This window comes from Saccopteryx bilineata, chromosome 2 (assembly GCF_036850765.1).
Source record: "Saccopteryx bilineata isolate mSacBil1 chromosome 2, mSacBil1_pri_phased_curated, whole genome shotgun sequence".
NCBI classification, from domain to species: domain Eukaryota; kingdom Metazoa; phylum Chordata; class Mammalia; order Chiroptera; family Emballonuridae; genus Saccopteryx; species Saccopteryx bilineata.
In genome coordinates this window covers 230,384,466-230,407,776 of record NC_089491.1, presented here as the reverse complement: position 1 = coordinate 230,407,776, position 23,311 = coordinate 230,384,466, and the positions used below count along the sequence as shown (strand labels likewise).

The window sequence follows — 23,311 nt, the reverse complement described above, 5'->3', positions numbered from 1 at the left end:
CACTGGCCTGGCAAGCGAATGTCCCGGGTTCAATTCCCAGTCAGGGCACACAGAAGTGACCATTTGCTTTCCCCTTCCCCTTGTCTCTCTCTCTCTTCCCCTCCACAGTCATGGCTCAATTGGTTCGAGTGCACTGGCTCCGGGCGCTGAGGGTGGCTCCATGGATCCTCCCCCTCAGGTGCTAATAGCTCAGCTGTGACCATGGCCCTGGATGGGAAGAGCATCAGCCCCAGATGGGGGTTTCCAAGTGGATCCCAGTTGGGGCGTATGCTGGAATCTGTCTATCACCCCTCCTTTCACTTGGGAAAGAAGAAAAAAGGAAAATTTACTTTTTCTTAAATTCATCTTTTCATTTTGAAAGTGTAGCCATTGCTCTCACCTGAGGGATGTTGATTCCTTTCCTTATCTGCTCCTGCTCCCAGCGGCTGAGCTCCTCATCTTGCTCCCCAGCTACTAACGCGTCATCATCGCTCCCCTCGATGCCTATAGCCACAGCAGCAGAGACTAGTCAGTAATGCCAGGAAGCAGGAAGGGAAAAGGTGCTAGCCTGACAGTTCACAAAAACTAAGCTAATCTATTGGTATTCACGCAACCTCACTAAAATGTCTCACTCAATGCTCCTAACTCTGCTTGTCTTATACTCAGTATCCCTTGAAGCAAAAGGTGGCATTAATGCCATGGTTAAAACCTTGGACAGGTTTCCTCATCCCTGTGAGCTTGACATCAGCTCCACAAAGCGAATAACAAAACCAAATGTCTCCAAAGAATGCTGAGCTGACGACACAAATGTATGTGTGTAATGTGCTTAGTACTACACCAGCCACAGAAGTACTCAATTAATCATGTTATAGTTTTCATTAAATTCTAATACTGTAAGACATTTGTGTCCAAGCAAGGAAAGTCCTCTGACATTAAACATAGCTAACTAACAGTAGGTGCTCTTTATTCAACTATTTATTTTCACTATCAAACCACATTTAATATTTTAATAGCTATATAATATCTCTTATTGTTAATGTATCTTAATTTACTAAGCCATTCCTCTCCGACTTATATACTGTTTCTAAAATTTCCAAATTTTGCTCACTGAAAATAATATTGCAATGAAAACATTCTTTCCTTGGGATAAATTTCTAGATATGGAATTATGGGGCCAAGAACATCTGAAACCATCACCAAATAGCTTAAGGACTATTCAATTAGCAACAGGCTGTAACAGCAATGTAATGGGCTTACTATGCTACTCAATCAAGTTACCTATTTCCTCAGCAATTTTTTGTCTTTGTGACTTTTCTTTCACAGAAAACACGATGCGGCGTTTCTCATCATCATCTTCATCATCGCTGGCATCATTCTCATCCTCTCGGACAAGGCGGCCTTTGCCGGGCTCACTGTCATGCGGGGTGAAATCTCCCAACTCCCGGGCCATTTGCCGCTTTTTCCTCGCAGCATGGATGAAAGCTGCATCCGGGATCTCTCCTGGAGACCAACAGGAAGAGTTACCTGTATGTCAGGTGTGAAACTTTACCTTCCTGAAACTATATAGGGAAGACAGCCTCACTGAGAGCCCTGTCACAGTGATGATGTTCCAATGCCAGCTGCTGGCGGCCCTGCCCAAACCATGCCTGCAACTCAACTGATTTATCTTCAATTTAGTGTAAATCAAAACTAAAAGTCACTAAGGAAACTAAAAAGAATACAGAATAGCAACTTGGGGAACAGCAAGTGTGTGTGTGTGTGTGTGTGTGATGCAGAATCAACTAAAAGCAGTTTTGTTATTTTTTTTAATATTTAAGTAGTAAAATCATATTACTAAACTGGAAAATAAATAAAAATTTAAAAGGAACCCACACCGCATGACCCCAAACAACACTATAGATTTACAGTGCATTTTTCTGGCAAGTAGTTTTAGCTTCACTTGTAAACATATTGACTACATAATCCTGTATTTCATTTTTCTGCATGCTAGAACATAAGTTTTTCTCCTTATTACTGTTTGATGTAAATATAATTTTTAATGGCTTTACAACTTCTAACAGATAAAGCATTATTTACTACATAATTAAATTAATTGACCTTTTTACCTATAGTAAAAAAACCTTCCTACCTGTCAAACTGTTATTTTAATAGCTATGTAGTATCTGTTACTGTAAACGTACCTTAATTTACTAAACCATTCCTCTCTGACTACACAGTTTCCAACATTTCTAAATTTTTCTCACTGCAAATACTACTGCAATGAAAACATTCTTGCCTTGGAATAAATGTGTAGATATGAAATTACAGGGTCAAGAACATCTGAAAGCATTGCCAAACAGCTTAAGGACTGTACCAATTAGAATGCCACGAGATCTATAAATATATTTTTTTACAACTTTACCGGCCCAGAGTAAGCATTTTTAAATTTTATAAATGTTAAATGATACCTCTTTATAATTTAAATTTCACTACTAAGCACTTAATTATTCAAGAGATGATTAAATAGTGAAGAGATCTGCAAACTATTTCCTATAGAAACCAAAAAAATGAAGTGTAGAAAAAATAGCAGTTACTTTTGCTTTTAGTAGCTGTTCTAATAGAGTTTAAATCTTAACCTGAAATACATAAAAAGACTTCAGGACCATTTACCAATGTACTTGAAGTCCACAACTGCCTGCCTGTTTTGGATCCTGTGAACCAGGGAGTCTCTAGTTCTCTCACTTTGCATGCCTGCAAAAGGAGATACCCTGGCTTCAAACAGGACAACATAAGGAACACCACTTAACGAATCCTCCTAACAAGGATCTTCAAAGGCCTCTTCTGTGGGCGAGCATGCACCTGGACGCAGCACGCACCTGGACGCAGCACATTCAGGGAGGACAGAGCGTTTGAAAAGGCTCCAGCGGCCTTTGGCTTTTCTTCCTCTTTCTCACTCTCCATCTCCATCTCGTCATCACCATGCTCACTGATGACAACTCCATCTTCTTGACCTGCATCCTTAACATGCCCTGCTTTGTCCAAAGCTGTTTCACCTACATTTTTGAAAAATAAAATGATTTTAAAAGAAAATTCATAAATTGAGGAGATATTTTTGATTATGGGCTCAATTCATTAAAGCTTGAACTATTTTAATTATTTCTAAAAATCTCACACCACTGATGCATGAAAATGAAATATCACAACAGACATAATTGTGAGATAAAAATAATACATGGGACAGATGGCTGCATTTGAAGTCCTGTTCAATCCCACTTTAGTTAATTTTATCAAAATTTTGCTAATTTATTATAATAAACTGTTTCTTCTTCCAAACTCCCATAGGGGACTTTTTGGTACATCTTTGAAGCATCACTCATTTTGTATTTTTAGTGTTTATTTTATTGATTTTAGAGAGAGAAAGGGAGAGAGCAAGAGAGAGATAGGAACAACTGTTCCTGTATGTGCTCTGACCGGGAATCTAACTGGCAACCTCTGTGCGTCTGGACGATACTCTAACCCAGTGGTCCCCGACCCCCGAGCCGTAGACCGATACCGGTCCGTGGGCCATTTGGTACTGGTCTGCAGAGAAAGAATAAATAACTTACATTATTTCCATTTTATTTATATTTAAGTCTGAACAATGTTTTATTTTTAAAAAATGACCAGATTCCCTCTGTTACATCCATCTAAGACTCACTCTTGACGCTTGTCTCGGTCACGTGATACATTTATCCGTCCCACCCTAAAGGCTGGTCCGTGAAAATATTTTCTGACATTAAACTGGTCCATGGTCCAAAAGAGGTTGGGGACCACTGCTCTAACCAACCGAGCTATCCAGCCAGGGTACATCATTTCATTTTCTATGTCAGTATTTCATTAAACACTAAGCCCATTCCAGGCACCATTTATCAAGAACCAAGTTCATGGAACAGCTAAATCTCTCTGTAATAAATGGCTTTAGGGATATCTTCTTAGTCATAACCATTTGTCATTTACACTGTGCAACCCTGACCCCACCGCCATGACTAAATATTTAAGAATAAATTTTCGACCAAAGCAGAGACAACTTTATTCTCTTCCTGGTAATCTAGAACTGGGACAGAGAGACAAGTCAGCGAGTAGGTGGCACTAAGACTAGCCATGTATGTGCCAGGAAGGGAGCTGTGCAGTGGCCATATTCCACCATGGGGAGAGAGAAGAGAGTTCTCCAATTCTGAGTTCTAATTCCCAGGCCATTCCCAAGGCCAGTTTCAAGACTGCTCTCCTGCCGCTGGGTTTCGAAGGACTATCATTGTTTACTTTATACCCAGTGGTTTACTTTACTTATAACTAAAGAGTCCTATATCACATCCTTTGTCCCAGGAAAACATTAAGCAAACCAAAACTTTTTCCACCTTGAAGCACTTGAATCTGGCAATGCACACAATAGGTACAATGAATATAATGACAGTATCGTATTTCCCCATGTATAAGATGCTCCAATGTACAAGACACACCTTATTTTGAGGGCCCAAAATTTGGAAAAAAATGTATTACATAAAGTTATTGAACTCAAATTTATTCATCATAAAATTCATACATGCGTGAAAAAGCGGGAAATGCAAGTAAAAAATCTACAACCACTGTATAAGATGCACCCAGTTTTTAGACCCCAAATTTTTGGAAAAAATATTCATCTTATACATGGGGAAATATGGTAAAATAAAAGTTCTCTATTCTTCTCAAGCCATATTCTCTCCCCTAAACAAGAGTTCCAGAGACAATACCACCACTACCACCACCACCCACCTGCCCCTTAACTTCACTGAGAGTTAGAACATTCCATTTTAGGCTCTTAAATTTTTTCCTGTTACCTTCCTACCTTGTTAATCATACACTTCCTTCTGAAATGCATTCTGAGACTATGAGATTTTGGAGCTTACTTTATCAGATGTGTATGGTTAGATGAGTCAAAAAATACCCACTTCCTTAAGCTCTCAATTCACACTAAATCAATGACTTTTAATAGACAAAACAGAACCACAAAAGGTTGACCAGCTCAGATATGCTCAGATTTTAAAAGATTCAATGTTTCGTTAAGTTCATAAGTACAGTACTTGTTTGTGACTGAGTCAATATTAGTCTAAAACACAGTGATAGCTGAATTTTTGTCAGTAGTCTCAGGCGTTATGCTTTCAAACATCTTTATATAAAGAGATGCTAAATACCCTTTTTCTAGGCTCCTCTTGTGCTCTCAACTCCACTTTTAGTACTACTTGAGGAAACTGGCTCTCACAAATATTCTCACTACCTTGTCAGTCTCCAGACACAGGCTTCTGACCCCTGTTGGGGACCGAAATATAAATAGGATTTTTTTTCTATCTAGGGGACAGGTGCTGGGCCTAACCACCCATATCACCTGCCCAGTTAACAAAGACCTATACCTGATTATTGCTTATCCCACCCATGTTCTCCGGAAGAGGCTGGAAGCTAGTTTCTTATTGGTGTAAAGTTAGATCTAAATGGTATGGTGGGGGTTGTCTTTGAGTTGTCTTGGAAATAACTGAATTGCTAATGGACTACGTTTTTTCTCTGAATAAAGACGGATGAGCCCTGGCCGGTTGGCTCAGCGGTAGAGCGTCGGCCTAGCGTGCGGAGGACCCGGGTTCAATTCCGGCCAGGGCACAGAGGAGAAGCGCCCATTTGCTTCTCCACCCCTCCGCCGCGCTTTCCTCTCTGTCTCTCTCCTCCCCTCCCGCAGCCGAGGCTCCATTGGAGCAAAGATGGCCCGGGCGCTGGGGATGGCTCTGTGGCCTCTGCCTCAGGCGCTAGAGTGGCTCTGGTCGCAACATGGCGACGCCCAGGATGGGCAGAGCATCGCCCCCTGGTGGGCAGAGCGTCGCCCCTGGTGGGCGTGCCGGGTGGATCCCGGTCGGGCGCATGCGGGAGTCTGTCTGACTGTCTCTCCCTGTTTCCAGCTTCAGAAAAATGAAAAAGAAAAAAAAAAAAAAAAAAAAAAAAAGACGGATGAGCTTCCAGGGGCCGCCATTGCATTGGCTTAGGAGCAGTAGAGACTGCTCGCCGTGTGGTCCTCCTGAACCCATCTTTTTGTATATATCTTTAATTCTCTGTCTATCATTTATTTAATTCCATATCTTTTCTTGTTCGAGGACCCTGTAACAGACGTCGTGGCTGGACCGCGACAATTGGCGCCCATATGTGGGGCCATTGAAAAAAGGAAAGCGGAGAGGTAATGGAACTCCCCCAGAAGTGAGCACATGAAGTAAGTTAAAGCTTTTAGAGTGGAGCTTTTAAGTACAATGTGGGGGGAAGAGTATAGTAGTAATTTGGGAGTAAATAACTATGGGAATACTAGGATCAAAAATAAGGGACTTTTTTGTAGAAATGTTTCCATATGAGGATGAACTGACGTCTGAAGAGTATCAGGGCAAGCCGGACACAGGAATGTGAATATGAGAACAACTTGGAGTCTGAGGATGACCCGGGGGATAAAAACTTTGCAGCTATGGCTGCCTTAACCGCGGAGCCTCCACCACCCTTGGCTCCTTCCTACATTCAACCCTCTGCTCCTCCGTACCCTTATCAGGCTAATTCCAGAGTCTATAGCTCAAAATCTGGAAAATCCCAGCTCCAACTATCTATAGACCAGGCTAGAAATATAGGGGAAACAATAAATGGCTTTACCTATTTTCCTGTTGTAGAAAGACAGAATGATGAAGGAAAATTAGTGCGAGAACATAAACCTGTACCTTTTAAAACTCTGAAAGAACTTAAACTTGCTTGTGCTCAGTATGGGCCTACTGCCCCCTTTACACTTGGTTTATTAGATACTATTAGTGCAAAGGCTCTTCCGCCAAATGACTGGCTTGTCTCTCTGGAGGTGATTATTTGCTGTGGAAGTCAGCCGTTCATGAAAAGGCTGTGGAGCAGGATGAGAAAAACCAGCAAGAGGAGGGTGCTGTTACTATAGATATGTTAACTGGAGAAGGACAATATGCCCATATGGCAACTCAATTAAAGTATCAATTAACTACTTATGATATAATTAATCAGATACCCACAAAGGCAATGGAAATGGCTGCCTACACCAGGGGCAAAAACGGAAGAATTTAGTAAAATTAGACAAAGCACAGACGAGCGATTTCAAGAATTTGTTTCACGGCTAATTCAAGCAGTCAAAAGAATAGTAGAGGATAAAAACTTAGGAAAGATTCTAATAAAGCAGTTAGCGTATGAGAATGCCGATTTGGCTTGTCAGGCTGCACTTCGGCCTCACCTCAAGAAGGGTGATATAGAGGACTATATCAGAATATGCGCCGATGTTGGGACTTCATACATGTAAGGGCTTGCTTTTACCACAGACGCTAAGGCAAGAATTCCAGGATATTTTGATAAAAGGCAAAACAAACGAAAAAGGAAAGCCAGGAAAGTACTGCTGCTCATAGACCTTGTTTCCAATGCAGGGGTGTGGGACATTTTGCTAAAAGTTGCCCTACTCCCCCTGGATATCAGCCTCAGCCTCCTATTCGTGGGCAGCCAGTTCCTAAAACTCTAGACCTCTGCCCACTCTGTAGGAGAGGGAAACATTGGGCAAATGAATATAAGTCTAAATATACTGCCAAAGGGCAAGTGTTTCAGGGAAACGGACAGTAGGGCCCTCCCCAGCCCCATCAAACAATAGGGGCGATGCAGGTGTTTCCTCAGCAAATTCCGATTCCAGCAGGCCAAACATTGCCCAACTGTCCTGGGCAGCAACAGGCAGTGCGGGACTGGACCTCAGTCCCACCTCCCAATTCATATTAACTCCAGAGATGGGACCTCAAGCTATACCCACTGGAATTTTTGGGCCACTTCCTGGTAACACAGTAGGACTCTTATTAGGCAAAAGTAGTTTAAAACTATGAGAGAATTTTTTGTTCTCCCTGGAGTAATTGATTCAGGTTATACAGGGGAAATTAAAGTAATGGCTCACACTCTGAGGAATATAATCACTAACTCCCCTGACATGAAAATTGCTCAATTAATCCCTTTACCTCTTTTAAGACAGGGCCAAACCCTGCAAAAGGGACCCTGAGAGAATCAAGGATTTGGTTCCACTAATGCTGCCTACTGGATTAGAAAAATAGGTCAGGGACGCCCTGAAATGGAACTAATAATACAAGGACATAAATTTAAAGGACTTTTAGATACTGGAGCTGATGTATCTGTTATTGCTAAGCTACATTGGCCTCCTTCCTGGCCCACTCATGCAGCAACCACAGAATTACAAGGTATAGGGCAGAGTAAATCCCCTCAGCAAAGCTCTAGTTATTTACAATGGAAAGATAAAGAAGGTCATTCTGGACTTTTTCAGCCTTATGTGCTCCCTGGATTACCAGTTAATTTGTGGAGTAGAGATGTTTTAAAAAATATGGAAGCGTTGCTTGTCAGTCCTAATAGTTTAGTTAGTACTCAGATGCTTGACCAGGAATTTTTGCCCACTAAGGGGTTAGAATATCAAAATTTAGCAGAGGGGCCTTGGTAGCTCCTGCTACCCAAATAATGCATTGTGCAGACTCAATTACTTGGAAATCAGACAGTCCTGTATGGATAGACCAATGGCTCCTTTCTCAGGAGAAACTTAAGGCAGCTGCTCGATTGGTACAAGAGCAGTTACAGCTTGGGCACACTGAACCATCTAATAGTCCATGGAATACGCCTATATTTGTCATTAAAAAGAAATCAGGAAACTGGAGGCTATTACAAGATTTGAGAGAAATAAGTAAGAATGGAAATTATGGGTCCTCTCCAGCTAGGACTCCCTTCTACTGCCATTCTATGGAATTTTCACCTTGTAATTATTGACTTGAAGGATTGCTTTTTTACTATTCATTTAAGCCCTCATGATTGCAAGCGTTTTGCATTCAATGTTCCTTCACTTAATTTTCAGGCTCCCATGGAGCGATACCAGTAGAGAGTTTTGCCTCAAGGTATGACTAACAGTCCTACCTTGTGCCAAAAATATGTTGCTCAAGCTATCTCTCCAGTACGAAGGCAGCACCCTAAAGCATATATAATTCATTATATGGATAATATTCTTATTGCTAATCCAGATAAAGACACTGTGCTGACTATTCTACAACAACTAGAATATTCTTTGAAAGAATCAGGACTTTATATAGCTCCTGAAAAGGTACAGCAATCTTCGCCTTTCTCTTATTTAGGACAACTATTGAGGGACAACAAATTCGTCCACAAAAATTAGAAATCAGAACGGATCATTTGCAAAATTTGAATGATTTCCAGAAATTATTAGGAAATATTAATTGGCTTAGACCTTCCTTGAAATTAACTACCAGGAAACTGAAGCTACTTTTTGATATTCTTAGAGGCTCGGCTGAACCAGCTTCTCCTCGATTACTTACAGCTGCGGGACAGCAAGCTTTAAAGCTTGTAGAAAAAGCCTTGCAACAAGCACAACTAAAACGCATAAATCCTGAAGAATCAGTTGCCTTATTAATTTGTCCCTCGAGTTACACTCCAACGGGACTATTGTGGCAAGCTTCAGGTCCTATTGAATGGATTCATTTAGCTGTTACTCCTAAAAAAGTTTTATCTCCATATTTTGATTGTGTTGCCTCCTTGATTATCAAGGAGTGTAGGTAACTTTTACAACTTATAGGTTTTGAGCCTCAAATAATTATTGTTCCTTTTTCAAAAGATCAACAATGGCTCTGGGAAACTTCCACTAAATGGCAAATTGCTTTTGCAAATTTTACAGGCCAAATTGATTCTCACTACCCAGCTGATAAAATAGTTCAATTTTCATTAATTACTACATTTGTATTTCCTAAGACAACTGTTAATAAGCCCATTCCTGAAGCGCCTACAGTTTTTACTAATGGGTCCAGCTCAGGAATAGCAGGCTTAATAATTGATGGACAAGTTTATACTGAAACAGTCACCTCAAAATCAGCTCAAAGAGTAGAATTACATGCTGTTATTATGGCTTTTCAGCATTTACCATGTTCCTCCTTTAATATGTACACAGACAACAAATATTTACTTATAGTTGTTTCCACTATTGAGACTGCTGTCTTAGGGAAACTGCTGATGAGGAACTATTTCAGCAATTTCTCCTATTTCAAAGACTTGTACGTCAACATAGAGCTCTATGTTTTATAGGACATATTCGAGCCCACTCCATGCTCCCTGGAGCTTTAGCACAAGGGAATGCCCTTGTCGATCAAGTTACCCAAAAGAAAATTATTGGAGTAACCATGACAAATCAAGCAATTTAGTCTCATATTATTCATCACCAGAACGCTGCAGCCCTGTGTAAACAGTTTCAACTTTCTTGGGAAGCAGCACGGCAAATTGTTAAATCCTGTCCAAGATGTCCTATAACACAATCTGTCCCTTCATTTGGAATTAACCCTCAAAGACTCCTACCAGGACAGCTTTGGCAAATGGATGTTACTCATATACCTTCATTTGGCAAACAGTCCTTTGTCCACGTTACAGTGGATACTTATTCTGGATTTATAGTAGCTTCTTGCCAGAACAGGAGAGGCTGCTAAGCATGTTATAGCTCATTGTCTGTATATATTTTCTATTACTGGATTTCCTAAACGGATTAAAACTAATAATGCTCCTGCATATGTAGGAAAAGCATTTACTACATTTCATCACTTTTGGAATTGACCTAAAGACGGGAATTCCTTACAATCCCCAGGGTCAAGGCATTGTAGAGCGTGCACATCAAATGCTTAAAAGTCAATTAGAAAAAATTAAAAAGGGGGAATTATATCCTCAAACTCCTGCAAATCTTTGTCATGCTCTTTTTAAATTTTCTGAATACTGATGTACAGGGTCATTTGGCAGCTGAGAGACTCTGGAATCCTACAAGGAAAGCCTTCCCTGAAGTGTGATGGAGGGACCCACTCACAGGAATCTGGCAAGGGCCAGACCCTGTTCTCTTATGGGGCCAAGAATATGTGTTTTTCCTAGGTCTGCTGAAGCTCCTTGGTGGGTTCCTGAATGGTTGGTGAGACACCATGACCCTGGATGAGAGACTCACTTCACAAGAGCAATTGTATAAGGCTTGTTTTACTATGCTCTCGTCCCTTTCTCTGTCAAATCTGTTATATCTGTTATCCAGATAATAATGCTGTTTTTGTCTTTTTCCAATTAGCTCCAGATATACGGAATAAGTTTATATAGGGGACCCTCAAACTCCTCAACAAGATCTTCTGAGCATGGCTTTTAAGGTCTATAATGACCAAGAGAGGAACAGAAAAGGCAGACAGAGCCCAAAAAGAGATCAGGCAAAATACCAGCTCTTGGCATATGCCCATAAAGGCTCCAATGCCCCAAAGTGGCTTCATAGGACATCAGGGCCCTGCTTCAAGAGTGGAAAGGAAGGTCATTGAGCTAAAGCCTGCCAGGCTTCTCTGCCCCCACCAGGGACATGCCTTTGCTGTGAAAAAAAGGGACACTGGAAGGTAAGCTGCCCCCTCACTCCTCCAAGGGAGGGTTCAAGTCTCTTCCAGCCCTGCTCCGGCTACCTGTGACCTGACCTTGCCAGCCTACTAGGGCTTACCACTGAAGACTAAAGGTGCCCAGGGCCATCGGGCCCATCTCATGTCGCTGTGGATGAGCCTGGGTATTTCTTCCAAGTAGCAGGTAAACTGATCTTGTTGCTTTTGAACACAAGGGCCACTTACTATGTCTTGCCTGAATATTCAGGTTTTTATTCATCCCTCGAAGCTCTCTGTTGTGGGTGTTGATAGTCTTATTTTCTGCTGCTTTGTTTAATATTTAGTGTTTCCTTTATTCCTCTTGCCTCAATGCCCCATGCCCATTTTAGCCTGGGACTTGCTCCTAATTTAGACGAATTTACCTTTGCCACCCAGCATAGTGTATCCCCAGGTTCTCTTCACCACGCCAAGATTGCAAGGCTCCAGGGAAAGGCACCCTGGGTTTACCTTTCCAGTTTAAAGAAAACAGAAGCTCCATCTCCATACGTGCTACAGACAGCTTTTCCAGTCTACCTGAATTGTTACCAGCTAGAAGCAGTGGTCATTGGGACTTGGACTCTAGCTGCAAAGCATGGAAATGTGACCACAACTCCAGTGCCTTGTGGACTTTTCCTGAATGCGTGTGACTCCTGCTCCTTGGGACACTTCTCAGACTGAAGTGGGGTTGGGTTACATTTACAAATAATATGAAGTAGTGATGGTGTCAACATGGACTTGGTGAAATTACATTAACATGTTAAGGACATTTAAGACTAAGAATTTTATTTTAAATCCTGTTGTATTAGTTAAGACTTTGCTTGATAATCTAATAGGCTTTAATCACTTCATTGTATTAGGACACTTGTTATAGTATCTGCTAGCATTGGTGATTTTAATATTGTTGTTGATTTTATATTTTTCCAGTCTACCTCCAAATCCGAACATGGGAATTCAAATGAGTATGAATCACAACACACGAATTTGAAGTTTTAATAAATACAAAAGGGGGATCTGTTGGGGACCGAAATATAAACAGGGTGTTTTTATATCCAGGGGACAGGTGCTGGGCCTAACCACCCATATCACCTGCCCAGTTAACAAAGACCTATACCTGATTATTGCTTATTCCACCCATGTTCTCCGGAAGAGGCCGGAAGCTAGTTTCTTTTTTTTTTCTCTTTTTTTTTTTTTTTTTCATTTTTCTGAAGCTGGAAACAGGGAGAGACAGTCAGACAGACTCCCGCATGCGCCCGACCGGGATCCACCCGGCACGCCCACCATGGGGCGAGGCTCTGCCCACCAGGGGGCGACGCTCTGCCTATCCTGGGCGTTGCCATGCTGCGACCAGAGCCACTCCAGCGCCTGAGGCAGAGGCCACAGAGCCATCCCCAGCGCCCCGGCCATCCCCGCTCCAATGGAGCCCCGGCTGCGGGAGGGGAAGAGAGAGACAGAGAGGAAAGCGCGGCGGAGGGGTGGAGAAGCAAATGGGCGCTTCTCCTGTGTGCCCTGGCCGGGAATCGAACCCGGGTCCTCTGCACGCTAGGCCGATGCTCTACCGCTGAGCCAACCGGCCAGGGCCTGAAGCTAGTTTCTTATTGGTGTAAAGTTAGATCTAAATGGTATGGTGGGGGTTGTCTTTGAGTTGTCTTGGAAACAACTGATTTGCTAATGGACTACGTTTTTTCCCTGAATAAAGACAGATGAGCTTCTGGGGGCCGCCATTGCATCGGCTTAGGAGCAGTAGAGATTGCTCACTGTGTGGTCCTCCCGAACCCATCTGTATGTATATATCTTTAATTCTCTATCATTTATTTAATTCCATACCTTTTCCTGTTCGAGGACCCCGTAATAGACTTGTCGTGGCTGGACCGCTACAGACCCCAATGGTCGCTCTAGCTACTGTCCTCCACTCTCTCTTTGCCCAACTTCTCAAAGAAGTAGTGGGGACCAGCTGCCTTCTATTTCATTTCCTCACTAACCCCAGCAATGGCCTTTGTGTTCTGTTCCAACAAGTTCACCAGCACCTAATGGCTGCAGCCACAGCTCCGTTATACACTTCCTCTCACAGGCACAGAGTTTGGCTGGTGGACCAGTCTTGTCAGATACCCTCCTCCAAGAAAAAACAGAGCAACCCTGCCAACAGCCCTTCCTTGGTCCTTCCTTTTCTCAACTGTTCTGGTACTGCTTTATTGTGACCGACCATCGTCATCTTGACACTTTCCTGTCTTTTCTCCATTAGCCTTTAGGATTCTTGCATCTCTTTAGTAAATCCTCCTCTATGTGTATGCTCATGACAGGCAGAGGTTGGGTTCTCAGAAACATTTTCTTTATGCTGCACCCTCATCAATTCCATTTACTGTTGGTTTTATCCTCTCAATAAGCAACAAACCTAAACCTGTATCTCCAACTGTCACTGGCTATTCCACTTAAATTCAGTGCAAAAGTGAGCTCATTCTTTTAGGAGTAACACAAAAATAGTTTTTCAAGACAATACTACCCTTGTTTTGAAGGTAATGCATCTCTGCCTATCTAAGGAGGGTTGCGGGAGAAAGACTTTGGAACTGTGACTTGATTAATGAAAGAGCTCCAAGGCAACATCCTTTCAGGGTCAATGATGACAATCTACATCTCAGAGTCCACCTTCGAGGTGGACGTTAACTGGGTTATCTGCTGAGAGCCTCGTGAAAGTGGAAAGATAGACAATGGTACGGATGATGGCCTCTCAAACCTTGTACCTACCTAGATTTTTAAACCCAACAGTAAATGCTCCTTTCTCAGGTCTCATTTTTCCTGACCTTTCTCGTACTATTTCATCATATACAGTGGATTTTCAAGAGATCTTGAAAAAATGAAGCAGTTTCCTCAATTCCAAGATAATCAGTTCCCCTAAAAATACTCCTCCTCCTACCTGCCTTCCCTATTTCTGCATGCAACACATAATTATTCTCTCAGTCACCTGGCACAAAAGCTCACACTAAACCCGCCAACTGTTCCCTTGGAACGTTTCTCAAATGATGCTTTCTTTCCAATTCTTCTCCTACATCACAGCAAACGTTTTAAACTCGTCCACAATTTCCCAGTTAGGAAAAGCCTCACTCTTGCTCAACTGAGATTTTTTTGATCCACTAGTAACAAATCTAAGATGACCCTTACGTGTAAAGTGTTTCAGGCCTCCAACCTCTCCTGGTGCTGTGCAAGGTTACCAGGTTAGGGTTACAAAGGCATTTATCATGTCACTATCTTGGCAAGCCAGTGAACACAGCAACTCTAAACCCCTTACTGGATACTAAACATCCTTCACTATCTGTCAACAACATACCTTTCACCCTAAACCTCTGCTTCCTCCACAAATCATCTGCTTTGGCCTGTCAGGAGTACTTGCTCTTCTCCAAAACAGCTTTTAGTCACTTTAATCTTTGAATATATCCCTATACCCTTCCTCTTCCACCTTTTGGAATTTAAATAATCAAAAATCTAGCTTCAAATTCCACTTCTCTGGCATCTTAAAAAAAGGTGTAGTTACCCTTTCAGCAATTCATTGGACATTTGCCGTACAGTGGGTCCAAAATATACATTTAAGTGGCGTCTCCAAAGTCAGGCGTCTCCAAAATTGAGAAATAATAATTATACTAGCTTTAATTACACAAAGTAAAGATTTCCCTAGGGCATTTACACAAGAAAATGCAGACCATAGCACAGTACAATGGGTCCACTTTCCTAAAGACAAATAACTGCTCATAGTCTTTCAGCTTTGGTCATGAGAAAAGGTGAGTGATGTCTATACAATGTGGGCCGGTGCCCCACACCGAGGAGTGGGAAGCAACATTAAATTAAAGGCCTTCCTAGAAATACGCTGAGAATTAAACCAACTGTGCAATACCACCAGAGAAACATAAAATGTGTATTAAACGCAAATTCAGGAATTGGCACAGTACTCAAAGAGGAATAAATCTGTGTCTCAGGATTCAGCGGGAAACCATTCTCTGCTCAACAGCAGTCTGACACAGGTAAGAAAATGGGAAGAAGATTTAACTTCACAGTAGAAACATTCTAGGGGCCATGACTTTTGTCTTCTTTAAAATGCATTTATGTTGCAATTGTGTTAGAAATAACAACACTGTATCATCACTCAGTTTAGACCCTTGAAAAAAACAAAGTCAACTGAACAAGTTCACAGTATGCATAGACACCCACTCAACTGTATGGGAAAGAGCTTTCAGTCTGACCTTTCAAAAGAATCCTATTACTTTGGTACTTACTGTCAGCTGCTGAGTTGAGCTCTGTCTTAATCTTCGATTTTTCAAGATCTTCTTTATATTCTTTCTTGAGTAATTTCACTATCTTTTTGCTATAACTTGATTTCTTCACTTTGAAAACTTCTTCATTTTCTTGAAAAAGAAATCAAATGAAGTTTGTAGCAACCATTTTCAGATACACTCTTCCCTCCTAACTTTTACACAATCTTAGTGCTTTTCGAATTCTTTCAGATATATACTCATACACCCCAAATGAATACAGAATTTGAAGGTATTTTAAATACATCACAGGCTCTCAGAAACTGAAGTCAACTTCATAAATTAATCTGGAATAATAAGTTTTATGACTTTAAGGCCTAAAACATGTAAACTGCACAAGATTTTCGGTGTCCTATTGTCTTTTTCAAATCATCTATGTCAGGAGGTGGGGGGGAGGGGGAATCATTGAGAAAGCACTTAAATTACCAAATTGCTAAGGTATCTGAAACAAAATAACCAAAATCAAAAGGTGCTTAACAGAACTGTCCAACTTCAGCAACTCTAAATCCATCCCAGATTGACAGTCACTTCAAAGACTAAGCAGAAAACAAAAATACTTCAAAAACAAGTTTTAACAATGTTCCCATTGTCTCCGATATAAAAATATTAAAGTCAAACACAAACACTACTAAACTGTCTTGACATCTTCAAAAACAAAACAACAACAACAACAAAAAAACTGGCTGGCCTCCTCATTTAAACAAAATAAAATAACAACAGAAAGGCATAAGAGAAAGTGTGCACCTTACCTTACTGGAAACATGAAAGCATCTCAGATCAAGATACAAATGAGCATTTCCAATTGTTTTATTTTCTTATTTTATAATATGGACATAAAGGGTTATATAATGAACTGGTCGGAAAGCAAAATACTGAAAGGTTCGTTTCCGATCAGAAATCTAAACAGACTGCAGCCTACTGGAGGGGATAAACTGCCTGGGATATTTATGACACCGTCTCTCTCCATTGTCCGAAGGCCTACACGCGGAAAGCCGGACATCTGGACCCTTATTTACTTTTATGGGGAAACTGAGGCTCGGCGACTGCAAGGGACTGGCCCAAGATCACTAAGAACCAGAGCGCCAACTCCAGGCTTCTGTTCTCAGACCCAGTACGACGGCTCTTTACAAACTTAGCCTTCTGGTCAAGGAGGTGCGGGCAGAGCACCCAAGAGGTGTGGGTGACCTGCAGAGGGCTCGGGGAACCGGCCGCCGGCAGCCAGTGACCGAGCTCAAGTAGCCCCTGAAACGCACGGCCAGGAAAGAGGCAGCGCAGGGGCACTTCACTTCCGTCGGAAAAGCTCCGCAAGGCCGGTCCGTGCCGCTGCCCCTTGGAGCAGAAACCCACGGGCGGACGGTGAGGTGGCACTGCTCAAAAAAGGACTGGTGGCGGCGCGGGAACGCGTCCCCCGCGGAGCAGCAAGTCGGAGGCGGGGAAAGCGTGCAGTGGGTCGGGCGGGAAGGCGCTGCGCTCCGGGTGCGGGGACCGGGGCGGGGTGCCGGGATCGGGCCCAAGCGCGGCGGTTACCTTCTTCCTCGTCCTGGAAGCTCAGCAGGCTGGCCCGAGGCACCTCTTTGTTCTCGCGCGGCCTCTTGCGCGGCTTCAGCCCGTTGCCGGGTTCTGTGCCGCCCGGGAAGCAGCCCCCGGCCTCCGCCCCGGGCCCCGGGGTCAGCGCAGACGGCAGCGGCGGCCCCGGGCCCTGTAGCGCCTCCCCCCCGGGGGCCCTGTCGCTGCCGCCGCCGCCTGGGCCCGGCTCTTCGCCAGTGCCTGGAGGCGGCAGCAACGGCGGCGGCTCCTGCTCCTCATCGCGCTCTCGCTCCTCCTCCTCCGAGTCATTCCGCTTGCGCACGTTCACTCGCCTGGCCTTTCGGAACATTCCCTCGGCCCGCACGGCGATCTACCACCCGCTCCCGCACGGCGGCCCCGGCAGCGCCGAGCTCGCAAGGACGCACGCGCACTACTGGGAGCCCTAACCCGGTGCTGTCTGCCCTGGCGCTACCGCGCACCCTTGAGCGCGCATGCGCGCATGCCCTCACTAGCAGAGAGCGCAGCGCCTCTCGCGAGAATGTTAGCTCCCTGCACTGTCCTCTGTCGGCATGGAGGACTATTGGCACGGAACTCCGGGATTCGCGTGCTATTCGACGGGTCACAAAGAGGATCATAGAGACCTCAGGACGTAGTGAGCTCCGGCTAAGGTGATGCAGCACATCCTCCACACTTTCGACCAGCGGCCCTGATAGCTGACGTCCGGCCGAGCGCGGGAGCGACAGGAGGAGGGGCGGGACCGGGAAGGAACCAAAGGAGGGCGGGGCGGGGCGAAGGAAATTGGTCCGCAGGGTAGGTGCTCCCGGGACTGTGAATCGGCTGTCCTATGGCCATGGTCGCAACGGAGCGCATTCAGAACCATTGCATTTCACTTGGAGTAAATGTTAGCCGCCGTAGAGTTTGAGCCCCCTCCTTTCCATCACAATGAAAACAAAGTGCGTTAGTGCTTGCGGAAGAATGCTAGGTTTGCGAGGAGTGGAAACAGCCAATTTCAGAAACGTAAGGAAAGTCGACTTGGGGGTGCGGATGGTTATGATACCTTCCGGACTTGCATCCCAGAGGTGACAGCCCTAACTGGAGAGGCCGGAACGGGGACTGGACCCTGAGATTGAACTCGCAGGCTTTCCTGTGGCATCGCCACACTTGGGCCTTTTCCTTTGCATGTGCGCGCACACATGAATTTATTTCCTGTGTCAAAACCCAGAAGTTAACAAAGGGCATTCAGAAAGTGAAATAAAACCCGATGGTTTATTTTTTAGTTGCCTTTCTTACACAGTATAGAAAGAAGCAGTGCGTTTTTTGACTAACATAAGTGGGAGATCGGTTCATGCCTACACACAGTGTTGTCTCCTCTTTTACACAGTTGTATAGTGATCCATTGTGGGGAATGTACCATCATTTATGTAATCCATACCTTAAAGATTGATGTTAATGTTATTTCCAGCCTTGGTATGATAAGCAATGCTAGAATAAAGCTTAAAAAATAAAGTCACATCTGAATGGTGAAGTAGATTTGGAATTGCTAGCTCCAATGGGTGCATCTGTAATTTCGCTAATTCTCAATTGTTCATTACAGAAGCTGTTCCGATATGTACTGCTACCAGCAAATAGGCGAATGCCTTTTTGCCTACACTATCCTGTCAACATTTCACTTCTGCTTTACATTCCAAATTGATGTGGATGACCGTAAGCCCACATATACATCTGCCTCTTTTCTCTGGTTTTCTTTGATTGGATTTGAGATCTGCCCATCAGGACTCACTTTTGGAAAATAGAAGGATGACCCTGGTCAGCAATTTGCAATGGGTACGCCACAAGAATTTTTAAAACATGCAATACCTGACTATTTTAGCCAGGGGCACTGACCTCTTCTACCTTAAAATGCCAAATAAAAAAACGATGACAGCCAACACAACAATAACCCTCTACTGTGAACAAATCAAAATTATACCTATTTTTTTCTTAGGTTGGCAAAAAAATACATTTTATTTGGTGTGCCACAGATTTTTAGTAATTAGTTTATGAGATGAGAAAGGTTGAAAATTGCTGACCTCGGCTGAGAGCATACTCTGTAACATTTTATTCCAGTTAATAGGAGAAGTAAATAAAATCTGGTTTCCATTTTATTTAAATTACTCTAAGTTCTTATGTTCTGGCTGTTCAGCATTGATTTAGGTTCTGATTCCAACAGTGTTTCATTGGTGAAATTGAACTCCAGTCCCCATCACAAAAGATTCAAATTGTGCCTGGTCAGTCTCCAGACATCTGAGCCAAGAGACAGATTAGGAGTAACATGAATACCATAGAGGTAACAAAGATAAGGTCTAGAGCAGAATATGTTAATACCTTGGCCTAAAAGGTATTCCACTGTAAACATGTTGACTTAATATGGATAGAGGGGAGAACACTTGCATTTTAAGGTGAGCCAAGATATTAAAAGACAACAAATGTATTTGTAACTTTGACAGTCTACCTATTCAATAATTAAAGGGCAAAGTCAAATGCTTAAAAATTATCTTGCTGCCCAAGCAAGTCAAAGGTCCTTCTGAGGTTATAGATCTTGTGGAAATTAAATTTCTGAAACTGAATAGCTGCTTTATTTGCCTGTCAGTAGTATATTATCAGAAATTATTTTATAAAGTGGTTCTATGTGTTAAGTATTAAACTGTGTTTATTAAGTATTAAGCTTTGTTTATTGAACATAGTGTCATCACCATTTAAGATTGAGGTGACTTTAATATTCTGGGAAGACAAAAATGGCTTACAGAGTACTGTTACATCAACCATTTTGTTTGAATCAAGTGAGTTCAGGTTTTCTTTAGAATCATTTTTCCAAGCAATATTTCTGATTTTTTTTCACCAAATTGTGATTTTACGTAGAATAATTGACCCATACATTCAGACCAAATAGGCAAGTCAATTTTGTTTTGTTTTGCTGATTCAGTGTTAGACTGTACTCTGGCTGGTGGTGGTTACCAAATGCGGGTCTGTGAACCCGTGAAAACTTTTCCCTTGTCAGCTGCCACATGAGAAGCATAAGGACAGTCTGTCCATGTAACATAGCCAGATGTCCTTACTTGGGAGAAAAATAGTCCTTTATTCTGAGATTGTCTTTCTCTTTCCATGTTAAGATACTAAAATCTCTTTCCTTCTGTAAAATAATGATGATAGTGTGCTTGTTTGTTCTCATGCCCTTATTTGGCAAACTAAAAAGTGGTGAAACCTCTGAGTTCCCCTATTTCTTTTTTTATTTTTAATAGATGCACTTTTTTTTAATTTGCCCATTTTATTTATTTATTTATTAATAGATGCACCTTTTTTTTTTTCTTTGCCCATTTCCATTTCTTATTGTATCTAAAAATGTTATTTCGCAGGTGGAATCTGATAGTCTAGGATTCTCTGATCTAGGAATTTTTCTTTATAAAACTATAACAATAATTCTATTCTGGAAAAAAGCTGAATACATTTAAAAATTTAAACTTTGTCTTGCTGAAGGCAGTTCTGCATTAACTTAAGGTAAAATATAAGTTTCATGGAGAGAGAGATTTTATGTTTCGTTGACTGCTGTTTTCACAGTATTTGCAATAGGGCTTGGCACACAGTAGGCAATAAATATTTGTTGACATGAATGATGCTGAACAATATCTGTGTTTAATTAATAATAGACACTTTACCCTATGTTGATATAAAGTAACATTTTCTACAGCTTGCATCCCTTTATTCCCAAAACAAGATTGCAATACATTTGTTACAAATTACTCAGTAGATTAGTTTTTCAAGTAGTTATAGATCCTTCCCACCTCTACCTGTGGGAACTGACTCCTGTAGTGAGAAGAAGGCCGGTTGTCTAGTTACATGCCCAGATAGGGCAAAAGATGAGCACCTGATCTAAGGTGGGCCAATCAGGTTCTCCCAAGATTTTGCACTTGAAACAAAGAGTGAGTCCCTGCTTGTGGCTGGAATTGCAATGAACTCAAAAGCAGAAGAGGCCCTAGCCGGCTGGCTCAGTGGTAGAGCGCCGGCCTGGCGTGCAGAAGTCCCGGGTTCGATTCCCGGCCAGGGCACACAGGAGAAGCACCCATCTGCCTCTCCACCCCTTCCCCTCTCCTTCGTCTCTGTCTCTCTCTTCCCCTCCCGCAGCCGAGGCTCCATTGGAGCAAAGATGGCCCAGGCGCTGGGGATGGCTCCTTGGCCTCTGCCCCAGGCGCTAGAATGGTTCTGGTCGCAACAGAGTGACGCCCCGGAGAGGCAGAGCATCGCACCCTGGTGGGCAGAGCGCCGCCCCCTGGTGGGCGTGCCAGGTGGATCCCGGTCGGGCGCATGGGGGAGTCTGTCTGACTGTCTCTCCCGGTTTCTAGCTTCAGAAAAATACAAAAAACAAAACAAAACAAAACAAAAAAACAAAAAAGAAGGCAGAAGGAAAGCCATAAATTACCATGTCAGTCCAGTAGCCGAAAAAACAGTTCTGTGTAGCAAGAGAAAAGGATGAAGCAGATAGGACAGAGAGAATGGCGTGTGGGGTCGTCCTGCCTTCCTGTTCTTTCTCACAGCTCTTCCTGAAGCAGGACTGTGCTTCTGTTGGGGCAGAGTACCTGAGGATCCTTAGAATACATTTCTGTTTTGTTACTGGTAATGCTTCATTGTTGTTGTGTGTGTTTGCTTAAAGTAGTTCAAGGTTGTTTCCACTAGTTAAAACCAAAGAACGGTAGGACCAAAGAATTCTTTTTTTTTTTTTTTTACCAAAGAATTCTAACAGAATAACCAAGAGTTATTTTGATTTTGTAGTAATGTTAATTTCATCTGTGTAAATTATACAACTGTTTTTAAAAAATTTACTAGTTAATAACTTCAGCTATAGCTTTTGTTCAAAAAGTAGCTTTTCTTCCTTTTCTTTCTTTTTCTTTTTTAAAAATTAATTTTAGAGAGAGGAGAGAAAGAGAAAGGGAGAGAGAGAAGGAGGAGCAGGAAGCATCAACTCCCATATGTGCTTTGACCAAGCAAGCCCAGGGTTTCAAACCAGCAACCTCAGTGTTCCAGATCAACACTTTATCCACTGCACCACCACAGATCAGGCTCTTCTTTCTTTTTTTAAAGATATCGATACAACTATGCTCCCTGACATTTCAGCAGTGGGTAAAAGTGCAAAAAACTCTTTATCTTGCAAGTAAATAATTATTTCAAGTAATGACAAGTACTTTTTTCCAGAGCATGTGAATGGTTCCCATTAAAAATGTTAGAAAACTTCTAAATCCTTTCAAACTCTGTTGAAATTTAGCCACTATATCTAATTCAGTAAGATTATCTTTTCTATCAAACTGTTGTTATTAATTAAATGCAGGGTTTTTTTAATTCTGGGTTTTAAAAGTTAATTTTTTTTTGTCACATCAGTAGCCCTGGTGGAGAGCTACTTAATGTTTATGAATATATCGACAATTTAACTGTAATAACTATTCCTTCCTTTCCTGAAATGACAGTTTCTTCAACAAAAAGAAAGGGAAATTTCTCTTCACCCAAATTTGGAGTATAATAATAAAAGTAAACAGTATTTTATTTCTTCAAATAGAAATATTGAGCTTATTCAGTATTTTTAAAAATATACCTCTTATTTAGACTAGATAATTCTATTATCATCCATTTATTCAACAAAATTTATTGAGCATCTACTATGTTCTAGGCAGCAGAAATCCAGTAGTGAACAGGCATGTGTTCTTTCTCCTAAACCTGTAGTCAAGTTCTGGATACAGATAAGTGAATAAACAAAAACTGCAGTTAATATTAAGAAGAAACCAATAAGATGCTACATCTTAAGAACTGCAGATATAAAATGATAGTCATTTCAATTCGATTCGTTTTTTTTCCTGTATGCCAATGGCCATTTATAGATACTTATCAGTAAATGTGTAAAGATTTTTGGGATTGAGGCAAAACATTTTCCTTTGGGATGATTATAATTAAGATAATTATAATTATCTTAATTTACTTAATTTACTTAATTCCAGGATGTCTCCTTTAGTA

General features: G+C 42.1%; 1 protein-coding gene across 1 annotated transcript in view; it reads right to left on the bottom strand.

Moving 5' to 3' along the window:
• PAXBP1 (PAX3 and PAX7 binding protein 1) overlaps positions 1-17,747 on the bottom strand; it is a 44,394-nt gene extending 26,647 nt beyond the window's left edge. The window contains exons 1-5 of the mRNA XM_066259509.1: positions 17,279-17,747; positions 15,716-15,844; positions 2,835-3,011; positions 1,258-1,479; positions 380-483 (exon numbers count right to left, since the gene is read on the bottom strand). Of these exons, the coding sequence (XP_066115606.1) occupies positions 380-483; positions 1,258-1,479; positions 2,835-3,011; positions 15,716-15,844; positions 17,279-17,627 (981 nt within the window). The 5' untranslated portion in view covers positions 17,628-17,747. The remainder of the gene's footprint in view (positions 1-379; positions 484-1,257; positions 1,480-2,834; positions 3,012-15,715; positions 15,845-17,278) is intronic.
• Positions 17,748-23,311: the final 5,564 nt, after the last annotated feature.